Below are 23378 nucleotides of genomic sequence, written 5' to 3'. Positions count from 1 at the left end.
ACCCCAAGGGAGCAGTGGACCTGGAAGCTTGTCCAGGCTATTTCCCTGACCCTCCCTGGGAAGTCCTGTGAACCCCAAAAGCGTGTTTCTCACAAAATTTTTCCATTATTTCTACAAGACTCACATAATGTCCTTTATTAAAAGTTTTGCTAAAATCTAGATAAATTGTATCTACAGTATTTTTCTGATCTACCAGTTCAGTAACAGTCCATCCGAATCAAGTGACTTGAATTCACCAAAGATCACTAAACGTTCTTATTATCATTCCTTGCTTATTTTGAATATCAACTCTATTTGCAAAGTTTAGTGTGTTCTTCCCAGTGAAAAGGTAATACCTAGGCATAGAAAATAGAAACAAAATAAGATATGAGAAACTACTTTCTTTCCATTATCAGTTATCAATTCCTGATCTACCCTAGCAGGAGTCCTCTCCCTCTTGGATCCTAATTTTTCCCCCAATCTAACTTAAGGGTCCCTTTTGGTCATCCTTTGTTTTTCTTGCCAGCTTCAGAAAATTCTGAGATTTAGCTCTCCTGAAGAACCCATTCTTACAGGATAGTCCTATTTTTTGTATTCATTGTCAGATTGCTTTTTTTTTTCTCTTTTTGGAGGGGGAAGGCAGGGCAATTGGGGTTAAGTGACCTGCCCAAGTTCATGTAGCTAATAAGTGTTGTGTCTGAGGTTGAATTTGAACTCAGGTCCCCCTGACTCCAGTGCTGGTGCTCTATTCACTTTGCCACCTAGCCGCTCCTATGCATAGCTTTTTAAGATCTAAGTTGGTTGATATTTATTCATATTAGTCTCATAAGACAATTCTTTTTTTTTCTTAGTCATGCAAATGCTTGCCCCTTTGGTCTTCAAATTTTCATTTTTGAGCGTCCCATTGCCTTTTAAGCGTATTTTTGTGGAACTTTAAACCATAGGGTCTTAACCTATCCTTTTTGTAAACCACTTGAAATTTGTGCTGCCAAAGTCTAAAGCACAAAGCACCTGCTCTTAAGAAGTTCAGAGTCAAGTGGGGTAGACACATGCAAACAACCAAGTACCTATGAGATGTATCAAGGAATTAGCAGTGTGGAAGGCCTTTCACCCTGTTACAGAGATGTTGCAGTTGTGATTCTCCTTATGTCACTCTTAGTGACTTATTTCCTCAGGGTCATTCAGCCAGAAGCATTAGATCTCACACTCGAACTCAGGTCTTCTACATGGTCTGCTGGTGGCCTTGTAGAAGTAGAATTGGCCACGCTTAGCAAATGCAGAGTCAGAAGGGATGTTTGAGACTATCTAATAATAGCTAGCTAGCTATAAGAGTTGTAGAGAAATTGTTGCTCACCTGTTGGTGATACTGAATGTACTAGGTGTCAAACTGCTCTCCTCTGGGACTAAGTGTTCAGCTCAGGAAAGGAAGGTAGGGAAAAGAAAAGATTCACTTGGCTTCAAATAGAGGTTTCCATTTCATGAATTATTTATTAAAAGTGTTTTCTTTCCCTGGAGAATATCTATCTTCTAGTTAAAAAATATTTGACTGTAAATTAATGCCTCTCCTTATTCTAACTCTGCTGGTTTTCTGTACTCTGCTGAGTGTAGGGTATTTCCCTGTGTTCCCACCTCAGCAAGGATCACAAGAAACTCACTTTTTATGTGACTCTGGTCTCCTCTGGAAAAGACTTAAGAAACTTAAGTCATCCAAGCCAGTGAGAAGTAGATAGAACAGCTTCTAGAGGACCAACAGATCCTACCCTAGAAGCAGGTCATTATCTTATTTCTGCTCTTCTTTCCTATATCCTCCATTGATTAATGAGAAGTTTGGATTCCTGACTCTTGCTTGTCATAGACTCATTTACTTATTTTATCTTGACTTGATTGATTCCATATCTTAAAGATTGTCAGTATGCTTCTGATTACCATAATTGAAGACTGCTTGATTTCTGTCTTTAGTCCCTGCTATTCAGATTCTTGGTTTATTATTTATGACTCATTTGATCATTCAGCAGACATTTGCCAAGTGCCAACCATCTACAAGGTAGTGTGTGGAAAACAAAGATGAATATGGCTTCCATAGTGTCCTTAGCTCTTGCTTATCTCTTGTTATCTTGCCTCCCTGTTCTGGACCGCAGTTGTTCTTCTATGACTCTAAAAGTAGGGATCAAAAACCTCTTTAACCCTGAAAGCCATAAGTGGGGATAGACATTACCTGTTAGTATGACTAGCAGACCTAAGATATAAACAAAGGAAAATGAAAGAGAGAAGATGGGGGAGAGAATGGGATGAGAGAAGAGTCATGGGAAAGATAAAAGAAAGAGTGAAAAAAAGGTACATGTGGTAGTACAACTTCAAATTACTTCAAATGTGGTATGTGTCATAAACTGCCTATCTTTGAAGGAAGGTAAATAAAAAAGGAAGTTTTTTTCCCCTGTATAATTTGGGAACAGTTGTTATGACTGAAAGAGGATTCGTTTTGTGAATTTTGGATTCAGCCAAAGGGCCACACTTGAGGACCTAGAAGGCCACAGGTTTCTGACCCTTGATCTATTATCTTATTGATGTAGGTATTTCTTCACCTCTTTAGGTTGCAAATCAGTAATATCTTCTCATTCACTCTGACTCCTGTCCATGTCCTACTGTTAATCTTCCCTAGAAGATTTACCCAACATTCTGGAGGTCTTCCTCTAAAGTCTTTTAGCATTGCCTGGGAACTCCCTGGGAATTACCTGGGCCAACAATCTAGTATTCTTCACTCTTGCTCTAGTATCCTTTTCTGCCTAGATTTTAACTTTTATGCCAATTTTTTGCATATAAATCATCATTGGTATACATGCCCACCATACATCTCTCCACTGCCTTTTTGAGTTATTCAAAATATTTATTTTTCACAGATTATGCTGATAAATGACTCAGAGCCATATAACAGCACCTGAAAATTTCTGGTGTTAAAAAGATGAGTTTTTGTTTCATGAAGCAGTCTGAGATTATTGAAAGCATTGCACAATTTCTCCCAAACCATCCAGTTTGGTATCTTTGTCTGATTTTGTTTTGGGTTCTGTTTGTTGTCTGAACATGATATTTGTACTGATGGACCACGCCAGAGGGATATCCATCTAGCTACGTGATTATTATATAGACTTTATGCTTTGTAAATCCTCTTGGTTTTACCATGTCAATTGTTATTCTGAACTCTTTTTGTGTAGTTGTGGGACTCATTCATAAAGCTCTATGGTACTCTAGGGTGTGATGCAATGAGAATAATATCTTCTGCAAACAAGACCTCATAATCTGTGGAAAATTCTAATTACACTTGTTTTTTTTCTCTGTATATCTCCACGACAGTGGTTAATATCTCAAATAAAGACATTTCTTTTGTTGGATCTATTAAGGAATTTAATATGATTTTGACCTATTCATGGGAGGTAGTTTGTTGGAGATATCTCCCAGGAATATGTCGATTTAGGTCATTTGTCATTTATGTTATATTTTACTCGACTAAATCAGTTGTTTTAAAAATAATCAACAAACTAAACATAATGCAGTTTTGTATTTTCAGCACTTTTCAGTTAATTGTGTGACTTTGAAGATGTGGTTTGTTGTAGGATATTGTTTGTGAAAGCTTACCTGTTCCCTTTCCATATTTTTAGGAAAGATACCCTGTATAGAAGATTTTTGTATAGATGAGAAAATAAGTATATTTCAATAATTGCTGATGTTCTCTTCATTTCCTTTTCTTGGCAACGATATTATGATTTTTTTTCCTAATCAATAGGTAATTTTTCTTCTAGATATCCAGTGAATACATCTCTCAATGTCTACCAAATTGTGTTGATTCCTTTATAGACTTTTCTAAATGCATTTGATCCTGGTCTGGCTACTCTTCCTGTCAGACTTCTTTAATGCCATTTCCACTTCCTAGAATCTTTCTAGAATGGAATCGGTTGCTACATATTACCTGAAGGGGGCATCTCTTGGAGAGTGTCATAGATTTCATCATTGGCCCTGCTATGTTCTGTCTTTTAAAAAAGTAATTTGGAAGAAGGTATCGAAGTTATGCTATCAAATTTATAGATGATATGAAGCATATGTGGATATGTAGCATATTGGTTCACAGAATAAAGTTCCAGAAAGATCCTTGTAGGCTGGAGTTCTGGACTACATCTGGTAAAATTAAATTTAGTAGGGATAAATGCAAACTTCTGCATGGGTTCCAAAAGATCAACCACACAACTATAGGATTGGGGAAGTGTGGCTAAATGCTAGTTTATGTGAAAAAGCTTTAGCTGTTTTTATTTGATTTCAAACCCATTTTAAGGGAACAGTATGAAATATCAATTGAAACAGGAAACATTATCTTAGATTGCACTAATATAATTTTGAGAGAGGTGATTATTCTACTATATTGTGAGTTTTTAGGTCAGGTTGTCACATTTTAATTTAAAATGTTTATTTTTATTGGATATCTTTTGTTTTTATGTCATCTTTATTTTTGAATATAACTTGTTTTCTTCTTCACTAATCACCCCTTAAGACAAGATTTAAAAACACACACACACAACGTATCAATTACTTCTGATATTATATGCAATGTCCAACCCCTATAGTTCCTGCCTCCACCAAGTGGAGAGGGGAGGTATCTATACCAGGGTCAAGCATTGTCATTATAATTATAGAGCCTCAGTTTTACGTTTTTGTTATTATTCTTTCCAAATACATCATTATAGTCATTGTTTTCTTGGTTCTACTTATATCTTTGCTTCAGTTCATATGCAAAATTTTTCACTGGATTATGTTTGTCCTTTATTTACGAAGAGGACCATGATCAGGGAAATGATGACATGACTTGCAGTTGACTTTGATTTGAGTGAGGGAGGGCTGTGCAAGGTCACCTGCCTCACTTTCTCCTCCAGAGCCATCTGGGTTCAGTGGCCTGATATTCATCAGGATGACTGGAGATGGCCCAGGAAGCAATGGGAGACCCTGGCCCTTTTAGGCTAAGGCCTTTTCAGGTTCTCACTTTGAGTGAGGTAATGCCTATTTAATGAATAGGCCTCTTTAAGAAGTGAGCCAAGTGATGGCCCCTTTAATAAAAAAAAAATTAAACTGGGAGGGGAAAACCCTCAGAGTTGCTGGTCAAAAGAGAAACAGTTACTGTTGACATTAACTCTGAGCCAGGGGGACCCAAAATATAGCCATTCTATCTATTGTGGCCTAATCTGTGAGCTCCAGAGTGAAATGGGCTTAAGGTTTAGTCTTTGAGAAAAGAGAAAGAAAGAAGGAAGAAGGGAAGGAAGGAATCTAGCTAGTAAACCCCAAGTTAAATGGTCAGCTTCTGGCCATCAAAATTTTAGAGAGCTGTCCTTAAAACCAGGAAGATATGAATTTAAGTCTTGCCTTTGACACATAGTACCTGGTGAGTCTGAGAAAGATACTTAACTTCTTAGAGATCTGGGCAATTCTTTAAGTCTAAATGGACATGTAGACAAGGTGCCAACCTACATTGTTACAAGAAGTTTCCTCATCAAGGGAATTCTCTGTATCAGGGAAATCATAGATCTATTCCCTATTCTCTATCCTTGTTTGTTTATATAATTCTTCCCATGCTTCTCCAAATTCTTCCCATTTGGTATTTCTTAAGGCATGGCAATATTCTGTTAACATTTTTGTACCACAACTTGTTAAGCCATTTTCCAGTTGATGGGGGTGCCACATTTTAAAATCACATAATAGCTTTCTAATTTATCTATTTATATTCAGTGATCTGCATTTTATAATCCTACAGTTTTAGAAAGAATTTTAGTGATCATATAGTTCAATCTCATAACTTTATAGATGAGTAAACTGAGATTTAGAAGGAGTATATGACTTGCCTTCAGGCACAAGGGCTAGTGACACAGCTGGGGCTGGAACACACGTGTTCCTATTCCTAGGTTAGCACTTTTCACATCATACAGTGATGCCTTTCTCAAGTCTTCTCTTCACTAAACATCCCAGGAAGCTTCACAGCGCCAGGTCTTCCAAACTGATGACATACACCAGTCATCACTGATAATGCTCTTGTGTCATAAACTAAGTGATATCAGTACATTAAAACCTGTATTAGTCATCCTTCATGAAACAAAATGTGTCCAGTAAATGATATTTCTGATAGCTCGTGATGTCCTTTTGGGGAAGATTTGTGGGTGTGTGTGCTTGAGTGACTTTGGTTAAAAAAAGAATCTTCCTAACACCTTTGTAACAGCTAGTGTTTCAATTGTCAGTCTATGAGCCTGCCTCCATTCCAAGTTTCCTTTCAGTGGTTTTTTTGGAATGTTTTGGGAACCACTGTAAGAGCCTCTTGAATGATGGGTGATATATTAGGAAAAATATCCTTGAGGTTTCTTATAGGAAAAATAGTTGTTTGACTTCCTGAAAATAAAAGTCTGAATGGTATATAATGGAATGGAAGGAAACATATAAGCTTACAGAGGCCGTCTTCAGTGTTTTAATAGCTTGTTTTTGAACATCTCTTAAATATTTGTCCAGTTACATAGTGAACATCAAAGTTTTCAACTTAACCATAGCCATATGGGAGTTGCTACTCATGTAGTCTCGACAGAACTGAACATGAGAAGCACAAATTGTAATTGTGCCCAAATGTCTTATTTCCAGTAAGATGTAAAATAGGTCATTTTTAATTACTTTTAAATGTAGTAACCATGTTAGTCATGTACCAATAATAGATTTCCTTGAATATACCAGTACGCCAACTCTAAAATGATCTCTGTTATTTAATCCTATAAAGTTACCTTAAGTATGTGGGAACAGCAGGATTTATTTTTTCATTTTATTGTGATACTAACTAGAGAATCATATACTTGCACATGCAATAGCTATATTTTCCTCTTTCCCTCCCAAAATACAGCAAATACAATGCAGATTTTGGTCCTTTCTTATGATGACTTGCTCATAAAAAAATAAGTTCTTTCATGACTAGATAGACACAATTAGACCATAACAACAAAACTAGCTAACTAGCTTGTTATTAGCCATAGTTTCTAGGATTGAGCAGACCACTGCTATTATCTTCCTATTTAAAATGCAGGGTACTCTAAGTTCTCTCCTGATTTCTGTTGTATTCCCCCATCCTGAATTTTCTAGGATATCCTCAAATTTGAATATTCCACTCATATTTCATCAAAATATCTTGGAAATTCCAATATTTTTGGCAAATAATTATTAAGGGTATCATCAGTAAGCATTAAAATAAAAATATACAAAAGCTACATAATGTATGAATGACACAATTAAATTTCAAAACATTCATATTAGGCTATAGCATGTATTTCAGTAATTTCTGAGATATGTATCAGTTATGTATGTAGTACATGTTTATAAAGGGGTGTATGGGTCATTCATAGAGGACTAGCATCTCTGGTGTGAGAACTTGCCAAGTCCTTTTCAGGACTGCTCATTCACACTTGGTGCCACCTGTTACCCAACTCTTAACTGTTGTTCCAAGAAGCTGTAGCATGTGCAACAGCCACTCCAGTAAAACAGTCTTGCCAGACAGGCTAATCAGGTTGAGGGTAACCGGCAGGCTTCAAACTCATTAGTGAGTTAGGAGGATATCTACCCCAACCATGTGAAGACTCCTCTCGGTGGAATGGGTGGATGACAACAATTTGTTCCAACAGCCATTGAGGCAGCTAAAGCAGGCATTATCGGTGCTTAGAGTTTGGTCAGACATAAAAAATGCCGAGGTCACCCACTGCATCCCAGGCCATGTCATTTTGACTTTTGTCTTGCAACTGAACTTTGATGACTCTGGAAGAGAGAGTGAGGCTGATGACTTTGTGCAACTCTTGCTCACTTAAAATCAATTCACATGCAGGTCAAGATATCACCCCATTATGTCTTCAGAATCAAAGAATAAACAACAACATACTATACAGGTAGAATGACACATGCATCAAGATAGTAATAACAATTGTCATCTAGTCCACTCTCTTCTTTCTTCAGATAAGCAAACAGGGTCTAAGAGGGTTTAAGTGACTTGTCTAAGGACACACAGTAGCAGAGCCAGGCTTTGAACTGAGCCTTCTGATAACAAATCCATCACTGTTTCTACATCATCATACTTTCTTCTATGGTCATTATTGACATTTCTCAGCCTAACATCTCTAGACTCTGCTTTGTTTTTTATTTGTCCTTTCCTCCTTAGTCCTTGACTCAAGGAAAGAAGTTATTTATTTGTAAGGCCAGCCCTCTCTACTTGTTCTCTTGATCTCATCCCTTCCTGTTGCCTATAAAGAAAGGTGTCACTAGTATGTAGTATAGCAACTCCACGCTCAAAATAAATAAGGGAAAGGAGAGAAGAAAGACCTAGAGAAAGTCACATCTAAATCCAGTTATCTGTCACTAGAACAGAAGTTTATCTACATCAAAGATTGGAGCAGACAACAAGGTGTTTCTCTTAAGGAGTAAAAGAATAAAAGGAGAAAGATGGAGGCAAAAATTGCCACAGATAAAAGCTTTCTTTTTGGACGATGCACTTGTCCCATTTCTTTTTTCGTCTTCAATCTTTCCTTTTCCAGTGATTTCTTACTGTCTCAAACGTATTCAGGTCTCATCTCTCCTAAGGGAAAAATAAAGACAAAAAAACCCCTCATTTGAGCCAACCCCCCCCACCCCCATTCCTTTGATGCTGTGGCTCTTTCAGATTTAAGCATTGTTTGTTGTTTCCCTTTATCACTAGATTCCAAAAAGAGTAATCTAAAAGTTTTTCCTTTACCTCCACCCCTTATCTCTCAACTTCTTGCAGTCAGATTACCAGTACACTGAAACTCTATTGAAACTATTCCCTCAAAGGTCAATAATAATGTCTTAGTTGCCATATCCAATGACCTTTTAACATTCTTTATTCTTAGAATTTGAACACCACTTCTTGAAGCCTTCTCTTCCCATACTCTGAACATGTTCCAACAGCCAAATACAGAAAATGGAAACTAAATAATGAAAAGTAGCTTCTAAATTTTGAAACTTATCATACAATATTCTTTTGATCATTGTAGTTTAAGATAATATTGGGTAATGCAGCTTTTACAAAATTATCTTGTCTTCATTTTGTTTTCCACATTACAGGGATCAGCATTTGCTGCACAACCATTTGAGAATTACAATCTTTTCCTAACCACAGCTATTGGTGATGCAATAAAATTGTGGGATTTGAGAACATTGAGGTAAGAGCAAATACTGTTTTAACTTTTCAGCAATCAGAATTTTCAGTGGTATCTCTTAAGTTTTGTCAACTTTAGTGAGTCATGTTTAAAAGTTAGAGCTAGGTGGAACAACGGATAGGGAGCCAGGTCCGGAGTTAGGGACATTGATCTTCCTGAGTTCAAATCTGGCCTCAGACTCTTACTAGCTGTGGGACTCTGGGCAAGTCACTTAATGGTTTGCCTCATTGGAGAAGGAAATAGCAAACTGCTCCAGTATTTTTGCCAAAAAAATGGGGTCACCAAGAACTGGACAGGACGGAAATGACTGAACAACAACCAGAAGTTAGTGCTTCATTGAATTAGTGCGTTGACCACCTAATGGTTTTTAAAATTCAATAAAAAGTACAATTTTGGGAAGCAAGAAGCTTTGTATCTTCTGCCTCAAAATGAGAAATTGGGCATTCTCTTAGGGCTTAGGCTATATGCAAGGCTATTGCCTTAAGCTGGCATTCTCAGAAACTAACCTAAAAGCAAAAGCAAAACAAAAAACAACCCCTAAACAAAAAACAACCAAGCTTGGTTTGCATTAGGTTTATAAAATCATATTTTGTGTCTTTGGAGATTAAAAAACACTTGAATTAAAAAAGCACATTTCTCTGACTACATCAGATGTTTCATAAATGTTTGTTGAATTAAAGGAAAAGAAATATGCTGGGTTTTATAATAAAACCCTGCCATTGCTATTAAGGCAATTTTTAAGGATTATATTCATGGTATTAGACATGGTTACAGTAAAGTAATTTAATTTGTGTAAAAAAAAAAGAAACTTATGGTACCTGTAAGTCAATAGGAGCTAAAACGAATCAAGTGAATCTTATGAAGGCATTCTTAGTCACCTATTTTTTTAAAGGGGGATTTGATATTTAATAAATCTAAATCCTTTGTTTTAACAAATAGCTTCAATTTTCAGAGAAATGAATGAATTTAGAAAGAAGGGCTTCTGGAAGCCAGAGTGAAATCATAAAGAGTTCTGATAAAAACATAGAATTTTAGAAAACCCTTTTCCTAAAAAACAACAAAACAACCCCCCCAAAAAACCCCAATACCCCAAACCTTAGAGGAATCTTGTAATATTAAATCCTTCCTAGAATGTTGAATACATCTGAAGCTCAAGAATTGTGGTTTCAGAAAAATGTCTGAATTATAAAAAGGATGAAAAGCACACTTGTATATTGAATAGGGGAGTGCCAGCAAGTGTGTGCATTTTGGAAGGAAGAAAAGACAAAGCTAAATCTGGTTATGGATATTTAATTGGGCAAAGAATTGAGCATTTGGTGGAGAAAAGAACAATCCTCTGCTAAGATGAATATATTAAAATGTAAAGTTTAAGGTTTATAACTTATTGGGTAGTGGCACTCATTTCAATAAAGGGATGTGACCTTGGTACAGGTAGACCTGAATTCATTTCTGAGGGAGCCTGACCCGAAGGAGGGGAAGTCAGGCTTTTCTCAAACTCTCTGGCTCATGATATTCCCACACAAGACTTCTGAGGGAAATAGATTAAATAAAATTTAGTTTTGTATCCACCAAAGGGATAACAGTATCTCTTCTGGAAAAGTTGCTTAGTATACAAAATAGCAGGTATAAGGTAAAGGACAGTTATTTGTTTCTTCTATTACAAATGAATGGCTAAAACACAAAAGACTCATAAACTTTAATGAACATACTAAAACACAAACTATAATCTATCATTTTTTTTCTATACTCTCCTGGAAGGTAAAAACTTCTGGGAGATTTGTGGGACTGTTTGAACAGATATTTCTTGTTACTGTCTGACCTTCTCATATCTTCTGGCCAGCCAGGCATGCATGACTTATTCTCCTGGTGGGGTCAAGAATAAACAGCTGGCATTTATATAGTGCTTTACAAACATTATCTCAGTTGATCTACACAATCATCCTAAGTGATAGGTGCAATAGTTATACACATTTTATAGATAAATAATCTGAAGCACAGGTTGAGTGATTTGCCCAGAGTTAACATAGCTAAGAAGTGTCTGAAATAGGATTTGAACTCAGGTCTTCTGGATTTCAAATCTTGGACTCTATCCACTGTGCCACCTAAATGCATCTTTATCTAGCTCATGATTTGCTCCTCCAAGAAGAATATAGTTACAGGAAATACTTGTTGCTGGTGAGCACCCAGGAATTACAGACCTCTTGAATTCTTAACATAGCTGCCAAAACTGGAAGCATTCATCTCTTAGGTTTCCTGTTCAGTTACTTGTACTTAGGGAAAGAAATGGAAAATAGAGGAGGGGGCCATGAATTTGAGGTCTTGTCTCATATTCTTTTTAAAAACATTTATTTATTTTTAGTTTTTAGCATTTACTTTTATAAGATTTTGAGTTTTAAATTTTCTCTCCTCTTTTCCCTCCTCCTCCCCCAAAACGCCATGCAATCTGATATAGGTTATACATGTGCAACCATATTAAGCATATTTCCACATTGGTCATGTTGTAAAGAAGAATTAGAACCAAAGGGAAAAACAATGAGAAAGAAAAACAAAAGGAGAGAAAATAGTATGCTTAGATCTGCATTCAGAGTCCATAGTTCTTTCTCAGGATGTGTTTTTTTTTTTTTCCATCATGAGTCTTTTGCAATTGTCTTAGATAGTTGCATTGCTGAGAAGAGCCAAGTCTATGAAAGCTGGCCATTACACAGCATGGCTGGTAATGTGTACAATGTTTTCCTGGTTCTGCTCATTTCATCTAGTCTCCTATTTACCTAGGAAAGCACACATTCTTCCTGCCATGTGTGAATAGGCAGCAGAACCACTGGGGGAAAGAAGAGGAGAAAAAGCTTCTCCCTACCATTGAGAAGTCCACAGTAAAGATGATAAAACTTCTATCTCAACAAAAAGGCCACCCCCCCCCCCAAAAAAAAAATTGTAAACCTCCTTTCCTTGTTCCCTCTGGTCTACAGAGTAAGCAGATCTTTTTGGGCCATTTGTCAATTCTTGACATAATCCCTCCTCTTTCCTCTCAATTCTCTGCCTTCTCACCATCCAACAAAGAGCCCCTGGGCAGCATGACCTTTAACAAGGGGCTAGAATGTAAGTGTCCCTTTTCATGGAGCCAGAGTGTGCCTGTCCAGCTTCATGAAACTTTTTGTTACAATTACAAAATAAGTCTGGTAACATGCCAAAAGGAATCATGATATAAAATAAAAAGATAGTACTCTGCCAAGTTTAATTTTTTTCCTTGAAAAGGGAAGATAAAATTCTAGAAGTCTTGTCTTTGGGAAAATTAGCTAATATAAAGTACCTAAACCTATTGGTTTTATGAAACCTTTATGATAAAATAATTACAATAATAGCATTTAAAATAATATCTATTTAATATAATCATGTTACTATAGTAATAATTATTAATATATTTAATATAATAATTATTATAATAACCTTTAAGATCAGGAGAGCCGCTTAGAGATAATTTAGTCTAACCTCCCCTTTTATAGATGAGTATTCAAGTGATTTGTCCAGAGTTATGTACTAAATTAGTGGCAAAGCTGTGTCCAAAATTCACATCTCTTTACTCATGATCCAGTTCTTTTTCCACAGTATCTCAGCTGATTATATTTTAAAATTAAGATATGTTTATTTTTAAATTATATGAGTTTTAAACAGTCAACATCCATCACTTTGAAAGGCAGCATGGTGTATGGGAAAAAAAAACAACTTTTGGCTTGGAGTAAGTAGGACCTGGTTTTGAGTCCCTCATCTGACTCTTATTAACTCTCTGACCCTGGACAAGTCACATAACCTCTTAGAGTTTGTTTCCTCATTTGTAAAATGTGGATAAATGTTCACATAGCACGAAAGGTGGTTGTGAGGATCAAATGTGATAATTCTTAGAAAGCAATTTGCAAACCTTAAAATTCTATAAAAATGTTAGTTACTATCATTATTAATACTTTAAACAGTTTTACTGGGATCTTTTGCATTTAAATAAAAATCAAATTAAAAAAAATTCCATCATCTCTAAATTAGACTTGGCATAATTTCTGTTACCCTAATTCAAGTCTATTTGCTTCACTCATGGGTCAATTTGTTTTAATTTAGATCGTTATCTTTCCTAAGTGCTGGTAATACACTAATGATTTTTCCCTATATTTGGCACTTTGGAATATCCACAATTTCATTATTTTGGGCATACTTATCCATGTTTTCCCATGATTCCATAATAGATGATCAGTAGATGCTGAAGTTCTTTCTTTCCTTCTCCTTTCCCCTTTCTCTTTTTCTCCTTTTCCTCCTCCTCCCTTTCCTTCCTTTCTCCCCTTTTAAAAGTCAAAAAGCATTTGTTACCGCTTTATTATGTATACATGCTGGGGACACAATAATGGCTAAGCAGTTCCTGACCTCAAATGAGACCTTTCTAATAAGGAAGACAACAGGTATTTATTATATTAAGCACAATATAATGTGATATATATCTCAAAAAAGAGGTCACTATATATGTATATGTATACACACAATATGTAAATACAAAACACATTCAAACACATGTGCACATGTAATATGTAAATATAAAACACATTCAAACCTTAGGGGGGAAGGCAGAAGAAGGAGGGACTGGAAGAAACCTCATTGTAGAAGGTGGCCCTGGAGTTGAGCCTTGAAAGAAATCAGGGATTCTAAAGGTCACACGTAAGGAGGGAATTGGTTTAGGCATGCAGTATAGCAAGTGCAAAGACAGAGATGAGAGACTGAGTGTTGTGTGTGAGGAACAAACAGCCATTTCACATGTGTTATGTGCTTCCTATGTTTTAGGCATAGTGCTAAGCTCTGGGAACAGTTAAGAATCTAGTTTGGATAGCTCATAGAGTTGTAAAGGGTAGTAATATTTAATAAGGATGGAAAAGTAGGATGGGACCAGATTGGGAAGAGCTTTAAATGTCAGAGGAATTCATGTTTGATCCTAGGTTTAATAGGGAGCCATTGGAATTTATTGATTGGGGATGGTGGTGATATGGTCAGACCTATGTAGCTCTTTAGGAAAATCATTTTGACAGCCATATGGATAATGAATTGGAGTGAGAAAAGATTTGAGACAGGGGGATGGATCATATAGGAATTATTGCAGAAGTCCAAATTGGAGTCTGAACTAGAGTTGTGACTATATGAGGGGAGAGAATGGAACTTATGTGAAGAATGTTATAGAGACAGAAACAACATGATTTGGTGAATGATTAGATAGGAGACAGTGTGTTTTAGTGGACAGTGCTGGATTTGGAATCAGAGGATCTTGTTCAAATCCTAGCTCTGGTACTTACTGTGTGATGGCCTTGATCAAGAAAAAGACCAACAGCAACAACCTTTCTAGGCTCCACTTTCCTCAACTGTAAAATGAAAGGGTTGCAGTAAATGATATTGGAAGTTTCTTTTATTTCTAAATCTGTGATCCTATATAGGGTAAGGAAACAGTATAGGAGGATACTGAGTTTGCAAACTTGGGAGTCTGGAAGGATGATGGTGCCCTTTAAGGAGAGAGGGAAGCTCGGAAGTTTGGGGAGGAAACATAACTGTTGTTGAGTTTGAGATACCTATGTGACATCCAGTTTGAACTATCTGAAAGCCAATGAGTTAGGTAGGATTGACTGAGGGCAGATGATAGAGCCAGATAGGTAGATAGGGGAGTCATCTGTGTAGAGATGCTAGCATATGGAAGCTAACCAGGTCACTAAGTGAGAGTATAGAGAGAGAAGAGAGGAAAGCCAAGGAGAAACCCTTTGGGTATACTCACAATTAGGGGACATGCTATGGATTAAGAGCTGACAAAGGAGAATGAGAAGGAGCAATCGGAGATGTAGGGGGGGGGGAAACCAAGAGAGAGTGAGCAGTATCATGAAGGAAGTATTCAGGAGGAGTGGGTGATCAGCAGTGTCAGATGCTACAGAGAGGTCAAGAAGGATAAAGATGGAATTTCTCAAGTAAGAAATAATCGGTAACTTTGAGAAGAAAAGTTCTGGTTAAATGATGAAATTAGAAGCCAGATTGCCAAATGAAGTGAGAGAAAGTGGAGGGACCGAGTGCAGAGGACTTTAAAAATGAATTTATCTGAGAAGGGGAGGAGAGATGAAACATGAGCAGCTAGGGTGGATGTTAGGAGCTTGTGAGAGATTTTTTAAGGGTGGTTATGATAGTAAACAGCAGGGAAGGAACCAGTAGATGTGGAAAGAATGAAATGATAATGGGGACAGTCTTCCAGAGAATGTGGGAGAGGATGAGATTCAGAGTGCGTTAGAGGGGTCAACCTTGATGAGAAGTGGCACCTTTTTATCAGATATAGGAACAAAGGATATAGTCGTGGAAGATGTCTAAGGGGTGGAAGATGCAGAAAAGGGAAGAAGAGGGAGCTTGAGGTGAATGTCCTTGAATTTTTTGATGAACTATGAGACAAAGTCCTCACCTGAGAGTGTATATAGAAGGTAGTTTGGGAGGTTTGAAAGCAGAGAAAGTTTGAAACAAGTGTTACAGTGAATGGGGTTGAGAATTCATTAGGAATGGGTGAAAAGATTTCCTTGCTGCAGTGAGGGACCAATTGAGATTGGATAACATAAATTTACGTTGTATGTATATAAATTTGCATGTATGTGTATATGTTATATATATGGCAGAATACAAGAATAAGAAACCACTTTAATTTTCTGTTTACACATGTATTAGGCTTGAAGTGAACTAAACATAGCTTAGCTGAGTCCTCAGTAATTAGAAGCTGAGAAGGCCCCTACACTGCTCCTGGTATAGTGTCTTGTGGTTAGTCCTGTAATTGTCCTTTAGCCTGGAAAAAACCAACCAACTGGACTTCAAAGACCTACTTATTTTAGGAGTTTGATCTTTAAACTGAGACTGAATAAGGAAAAAAAATGGTTGGATGTAGACTAGGGGATTTAAAAGAAAAAAAATAAAGACTTCTTGTGAGTGTCCCACGTATCTGATAAGGAGCTTCTTTCTGCCTTGGTAGATAATCTGGGGGTAGCTGTAGGTCTTCGTGTGGGTGGCCAGTTGGAAGACAGGGACTGCTCTGAAGGCTCGTGGGGGCTGGCCTGTTTGCTTGGGGGCTGCTCTGATGTTAGGGAGCCTCTAGGTTCATGTAGGCCACCTCTAGCCTACTCCCCACTTAAATAAAGCATCCATGTGGTGGTGTACTCAGGCTCCTAGTGTTCTGTTGCAGCAGAACTGAACAGATGAGACACTATAAATAAACAGTATCATCGCTGTGTTTGTTCCTGCTTTTTCAGAACATGAAATTGAGTCTTTGTGTCTTCATCACACAGTCTGCAGAGGCTTTTGCTTACCAATAGCCACCCCAGTAACTTGCCAGGTTATTTGTCATTCTGATTTACACAAGTGCCACTTAATTTGAAGTCATGTTTTAATGTCTTTAATGTGTTTCTACTTTTCATATATTCCTTTTTAAAAGCTGCAATGCCTTTAGATGTCCACAAGTCCAGCTCCCTAGTTCGTTTGTTTTTTTTTTTTTGCAAATGAAGTGATTGAGGTGTGTGTGTGTGTGTGTGTGTGTGTGTGTGTGTGTGTGTATGTCCCAGGCTACACATCTTGTAGAGCTAGAACTAAGACCCAAGTCTTTCTGAATCACAGGCCAGTGTTCTTTTCACTAAAGCAGTTGCCTTTTTTACTCCCATTAAAATTGTCCTGTGTTAGTCCCCCATATAGCCCCTTGGCTATACTGATGGACTGATTTTTTTAATATGTGATCAGAGGTGTTATACAGCAGCAGGAATCTCCTCAAACTTGGTAGACTGGCTTCATTTCAGAATTAAATTGTTAATATAAGGGAGCATTGGACTGGGACTGGAAAACCTGTTTACCCATCCCAGCTCTGTGACCCTCAGTAAATAATTTACCTTCTCAGTTCTCTGTGAATGGGCAGATGTGTAGTAAAACAAATAGAAGGCCATCCCTAGAGTCAGGAAGACTGGAGTTCAAATTAGGCCTCAGATAATAGTCGTGACTCTGGGCAAGTCGATTCATCTCTGTCTGCCTCAGTTTCTTCAACTGTAAAATGAGGATAATAATAGCATTTAACTCCCAGAGTTGTTGTGAAGATCAAATGGGATTATATTTGTAAAGTACTTAGCCCAGTAAATAGTAGGTACTTTGTTGTTTAATCATTTCAATCATGTCCAACTCCCTATGACCCCATTTGGGGCTTTCTTGGCAAAGATACTGGAGTGCGTTGCCATTTCCTTCTCCATCTCATTTTACAGATAAGGAAACTAAGGCAAACAGGGTTAAGTGACTTGCCCAGGGTCACACTGTTAGTAAGTATCTGGGGTGGTATTTGAACTCAGGTTCTCCTGACTCCAGGGCTGCTGTTTTGTCCACTGTGTCTATGTCTCTATCCAATATGTTTATAGTCAGGTGCATCCAAGTGGATATTTCTTTTTGTTGGTAGGAATATGAGTTTTTTATTTTACCTTGGACCTTTCGTATTTTTTAATTTTAAATTTCCTTCTAATAGGAATCTTGCTAACCTTGTAGAAGTCATATAAATTGTAGCCAAAGCGCAAGGCTTTATTACTTGTTCCAAATATTAGGGAGTAGTAAAATTACAGATTTCTGAGCTTGGAAGCTTTTGCATTCTTATGTTTTTGTACTCAGTTGGTCCAAGTATTATTCTTGAAGGAGAATGAAAACATTCAATATTTTTCACACATGACTTATCTTTTTCTTCCTTTTAAAATATTAAAATAAGCAAAGCAGCTTACTGGTAAAATAGTTAAACCAAAATCTGGCCAACATATTAAATGTATGTATCCAAAGAGAACAGAAAAATAGTATTCATTATACCACTTTTTAAACTTGGAATTATTAGACTCTTCCTATGTCGTATGAGTTGAAATTTTTACTATTGGAAAATATGTATTCTCAAATGTCCATAAGTACAAGTATGTTTTTAAGAAAAATATATTTGCATGTCTTTGAATTGGATATTTACCTTGTTAATTCAAAATCTGAACTGTCATATAGATAATTTTAAAGGGAGAATGAATTTTTAAATATGTAGTGGAGGTTTGAGTTTCTCTTTTCCATTATTTAAGATTCTATAAATCTAAGAAATGTTAAAGATGTAATATTGGCAAAACCTGGCCATTAATTTTTGTTGGAGGATGAGGAGGGGAAAGGAAAGAAGGAAGAAAGACTGTTTGAAAAGAGACAAAGATGTTTGACTCTAACCTAAAGAATAGCAGTGCTGTTGTGTGTTAACGGGAGTTTGTTGTTGTTTTGAGGAATGAGTGATGTGTGAAATCATGTTGTTTTTATCAGGATTATTTTCAGTTGTTGGCAGTACATCAGCATCAATTCAATTCAAAATAGAATCAATTAAGTGCCTGTATTTTTCTGTATATTACCCACATAAGAACGGTGCTTACCACATAGTAGACACATAATAAATGTGATTGGTTTGTTGTAATGAAGTCATTGTGCTAAGACTGGGAAGACTAAGTTAAACATGACATTTCATTTTGTAGTGAAAGGGTTTAATTATAATAGTGGGGGAGAAAACATGAAAACAACTATGATGCAAAGAAAATTGTGGTAGGTAAAAAGGAGTGGTTCGGACAGTGTGTTATGGGAAATTTACATAGGGAGAGATTTTCTGGAGGACCATGACTTCAGGGAGGTGATGCTATGGCATACAAATGAATTGTATTTAAGTAATGGAGGGCTGTGCAAAGTCACTAGCCTCACTTTCTCCTCTGGAGCCATTTGGGTCCTGTGGCCAGGTACACATCAGGACAACTGGAGATGGCCCCAGATGCAGTAGAAGATGTTGGCCTTTTAAAGCTAAGATCTTTAGCTGGTGTCAGTATGACTGAGGCAATGCCCATTCAGTGATTAAGGCTAGGTTAAAAAAAGTCAAAGAATGGCCTCTAACCTTGTCTAAAAAAATCAATCTAGGAGGAGAAGACCCTCAGGGTTTCTGCCCCAAATAGAAACAATTCCTATTTCCATTCACTCTGTTCTGTCTCAATCGGGTCAAACAATGACTGGTCAACAATAGGTCTCTGGAAGGAAGGTGCCAGCAAAGGCTTATTACAGGAAATTACATCTGTATTGGACCTGTAAGGAAGAGAGCGACATAAAAAGATACTCTTTAACAGATTGAGAATGCGATGACTGTTCCAGCTTAAGCAAAGTCACAGAGCCAGAGAATAAATAATAGGAGATTAAGAGTAGACCAGATGATGTAAGTATCTAGAGGATGTGAAGGGTGAGAAGATGAAATAAGACTGAAAATATAGAATCATGAGTTAGATACTTTATTCAGTAGTCAATAGAGATTTAATGAAACATTTTGAGTAAAGGGGTGACATGATCTGAGCAGTACTTTAAGAAAATTATTCACAAGGCAGCATTAAAGATGTTTGGGAAAGACAATAGAGTGGAGGCAAGAAGACCAATTAGGAGACCATTATGATAGTCTAGTTGAAAAGAGATAAGGACTTAAACCAGTGTGATTGTAATGAACATGGAAAGGGAGAGAATCAGAAAAAATTTTGTGGAGGTAGAATTGGGAATACTTTGAAATTGGTTGGATGGGGTAGTGGGGTAAAAGAAAGAGGAGGAGTCAAATACAATTCTAAAGTTAGAAAATGGTGATATCCTGGATTTGAGGGCCTAATTTCAGAATTAGAAAAGATGACCAGTCTCTCTTGATCATTTATCAGCATTTAGAAATATAGGCCTCTATACCAGTGGTTATATTTTAAGTGGGACCATGTTGATTCCAAGATGATGGAGAATGTGCTAAAATGTGACTGCCTCCATATAAAGACAAGCATGAGCAGCTTTTCAGAGGACTGCTACTGTGAACAGCTTCAAGGTTCTGATTACATAGTATAGTGAACTCTCTATTCAGCAGTAAATTAATGCAAAATATTCACAAAAGCCAAAGTACAGCATTCACAATGTTATAGCATAATAAGTTATCACTAAAGTGGTCACATAGTTTTCACCAAAGTGGTCACATAGTTTTAAACAAAAGATATCATTCAGTAAGTCCTTAACTCAATCATCCTTAAGGAACAAGACCTCTTTAGGGACACAAAGTACAAAAGTCAAAGTTCTCCACCCCTAGGTCACAGTAAATCATAATCTTCTCAGTCAGCATTAGGTATCCAAGAAGAGGTCTTTTCATCTTGACTCCAGGCTGGCTCTCAGCTTCCATGGTTCCTCTTCCATAGTCCCAGCTCCTGCCCCAATCTACCCAACTGTCACCTGGATTCAAAGGCAGGCAGCTCTCAGCTCCTCGTCCAGTTCCTTGTCAAGTTCCCATTCCATATTGAAGCTCACACTGTCCAGTCCACCTCAAGTCCTTTATAGTTTTTGTTTCGGGGAAGACAAAACTAAAGAACCACAATAACATTCATGCACATTGCTGGCACAATCATCAGTTCACTATCTGCCTGTGAAATCAACACAAACCCACCAACAAGGTCTGAGAACTCAACACACATCACAAACAAAAATCAACATAGACAGAAGAGACAGAGTGCCACCACCACAAATGTTCACTTCTCAAAATCTGCCACCGCAAGTGCTCTCTCAGCTCTGCTCTCTTCCAGCCTGGGCTTTTTCTTATAAATGGTCATTAAGCTCCTCCCTGTTCCACCCCTTCCTGTTGCATCAGCAACAGGTGTTCACAAGTCCAAAGACTTGATATAATCACGGGCAAGGCTTAAAAGAAACTTGAACTGAAACAAGGTGCTGAATAATTAAATAGCTGAAACAAGACATTAACTACTTCTTTGCTCACCATTACACCCCAGTATTCCTCCTAGAACATGAGCTTTGTACCTTCTCATCCTGTGTAATTCTTGTTCACATCTTGCCACAAATCTTCCAAAGGATATGTCCAATGTTCTAGAGGCCTTCTTCTGGTTCTTATAATAGTTCATATATACCAATATAACATGAGGGGCAGGTAGGTGGTGCAGTTAGTGAATATAGTGCTGGCTCTGGAGTCAGCAATTTATCTTCTGAGTTTAAATATGAGCTCAGACACATACTAGCTGTGTGACCCTGGGCAAATCACTTAACCCTGTTTGCCTCAGTTTCCTCATCAGTGAGATGAGATGGAGAAGGAAATGTCAAATCACTCCCAGTATCTTTGCCAAGAAAACCCCAAATGGGTCACAAAGAGTCAGACATGACTAAAAACAACAAAATATAATATGAGCTGTCCATCTGTTATCCTTTATTCTTGGCTATATGATTGATCCACCACATTTTCTCATCATGCATGTTTTAGATGATGTCATTTATGCTAATATTCACATGTAGTCTGACCTCTAGAGATTCTGCCTTCTCACTATGGAGGAATTAATTCATTCAGTTTTGGCACTCACCCTGGGATTTCCCTGGGGCAGCTTCTCTTTGGTTGTTGATTGTAGAGTGAGTAAGTGAAACTTCATCTCAACCTTCTGTATTTGGCCAGCCACAGACAGAGTTTCATCCTATCCAGCCATCCCATTTCCTTGTAATCACAGAAAACTGGCTTTCCCCTGAAGATACTACATACATGTTCACGCCCTCTAATATTCTCTCTAGTATTGGATATGTCTTTCTACATACTGGGCCTGGAGGAAGTATAGTCAAGCTTCTTGTTTTGTAGGCCATTTCTAGATCCTTCCTCTATTTATCACCTTTACTCAACCATCTATCTTCTTCTGTGGTTTATTCCATCCAGAGATATCCTCCTGTAAAGCCAAGCACGAGCAGCTCTCCAGAGGATTGCTGTTGTGAATAACTTTAAGGTTCTGATCATATAGAATAGTGAACTCTCTATTTATTCAGCAATAAACTAAAGCAAAACATTCACAGAAACCAAAGTACAGCATTCACAAAAATATAACATAACAACTTATCACTAAAGTGACTACATAGTTTTAAACAAAAGATATCATTCAGTAAATCCTTAACTCAGTTGTCCTTAAGGTGCAATCATCCTTAAGGATCACAAAGTACAAAGGTCAAAATTTTCCCACCCCTAGGTCACATTGTGTTAATCTCCCAGTCAAAAAGCCTTTTTTCTTCTTGATTTGAGATTAGTTTCCAGTCATTCTTAACTCAATCACCCTTAAGGGGTACAAGGTACAAAGTACAAAGTTCTCCCAGGAGGTCACAGTATCATGATCTTCTCAGTCAGCACTAAGTACCCAAGGGGAGGTCTTTTCATCTTGACTTGAGGCTGGCTCCCAGATTCCATGGTTCCTCTTCCATGGGTCCATCTCTTGCCTGAATCTACCCAACCATCACCTGCATTCACAGGCAGGCAGGTCTCTGCTTCTTGTCCAGTTTCTCATCTAGCTCCTGTTCCATATTGAAGCTCACAGTGTCCAGTCCACCTCAAGTTCCTCGAAGTTTCTGTTTCTGGGAAGACAAAGCTTAGCAGAACCAAAACAACATTGATACCCATTGCCAGCACCATCATCAATTCACTATCTGCTTGTGAAATCAACACAGACCCACAAACAAGGTCCGAGAAGTCATCACAAACCATCAGTATAGTCCCAGGACCTCTGAAACCCTCCTCCAGGATTTCTGTAAACAGACAAGAAAATCCTCTTTCAGGGCTTCTAGTAAGGTCCCAGGGCTCCTGTACAAAGTATCACAAACACAAATCAACACAAATAGACAGAGTGCCAGACATCACAAGTGTTCCCTTCTCCATTCTGCTCAGTCCCAGCTTGTGCTCCTCCTTATATATGGTGGTTCTCCTTCCTGTCCCACCCTTCCCGTTGCGTCAGCAAGTTCCTCCCACCTTCAAATCACAAGGGGCTCAAACAAGGTGCTAAATACTTAAGTAGATGAAACAGGGTGTTAAGTACTTCTTTTCTTACCATTACACCCCCTATCCATATCCTGATGACTATTATCTACCATCCCTTCAGGTCTTATATTTCTCTTCTCTTTCCATAGCTAAATTCCTAGAAAAAGTTGTCTACTCTCATCACATCTCATTTCACACTTGCTGCTCACATCTCAACCTTTTTTAAGTAAGGCTTACTCATTCATTCATTCATTGATCACCATCATTGGTCAACAAGCATTTTATGTGATAGAATGCTTAATGTAAGAAGGTAACTTATGTGTAAGGGA

At 37.5% G+C, this 23378-nt stretch overlaps 1 protein-coding gene across 1 annotated transcript in view; it reads left to right on the top strand.

Annotated features, from left to right (window-relative positions):
* The window catches only part of WDR27 (WD repeat domain 27), a 278697-nt gene that overhangs the window by 86035 nt on the left and 169284 nt on the right, over positions 1-23378 (top strand). The window contains exon 22 of the mRNA XM_069070467.1: positions 9109-9206. Within this exon, the coding sequence (XP_068926568.1) occupies positions 9109-9206 (98 nt within the window). The remainder of the gene's footprint in view (positions 1-9108; positions 9207-23378) is intronic.

The sequence above is a fragment of the Petaurus breviceps genome, unplaced genomic scaffold (genome assembly GCF_028583685.1).
Source record: "Petaurus breviceps papuanus isolate PSGF00001 unplaced genomic scaffold, PetGlider_PUasm1.0 90808, whole genome shotgun sequence".
Taxonomy (NCBI): Eukaryota; Metazoa; Chordata; class Mammalia; order Diprotodontia; family Petauridae; genus Petaurus; species Petaurus breviceps.
This window is presented reverse-complemented; position numbering and strand designations above follow the sequence as displayed.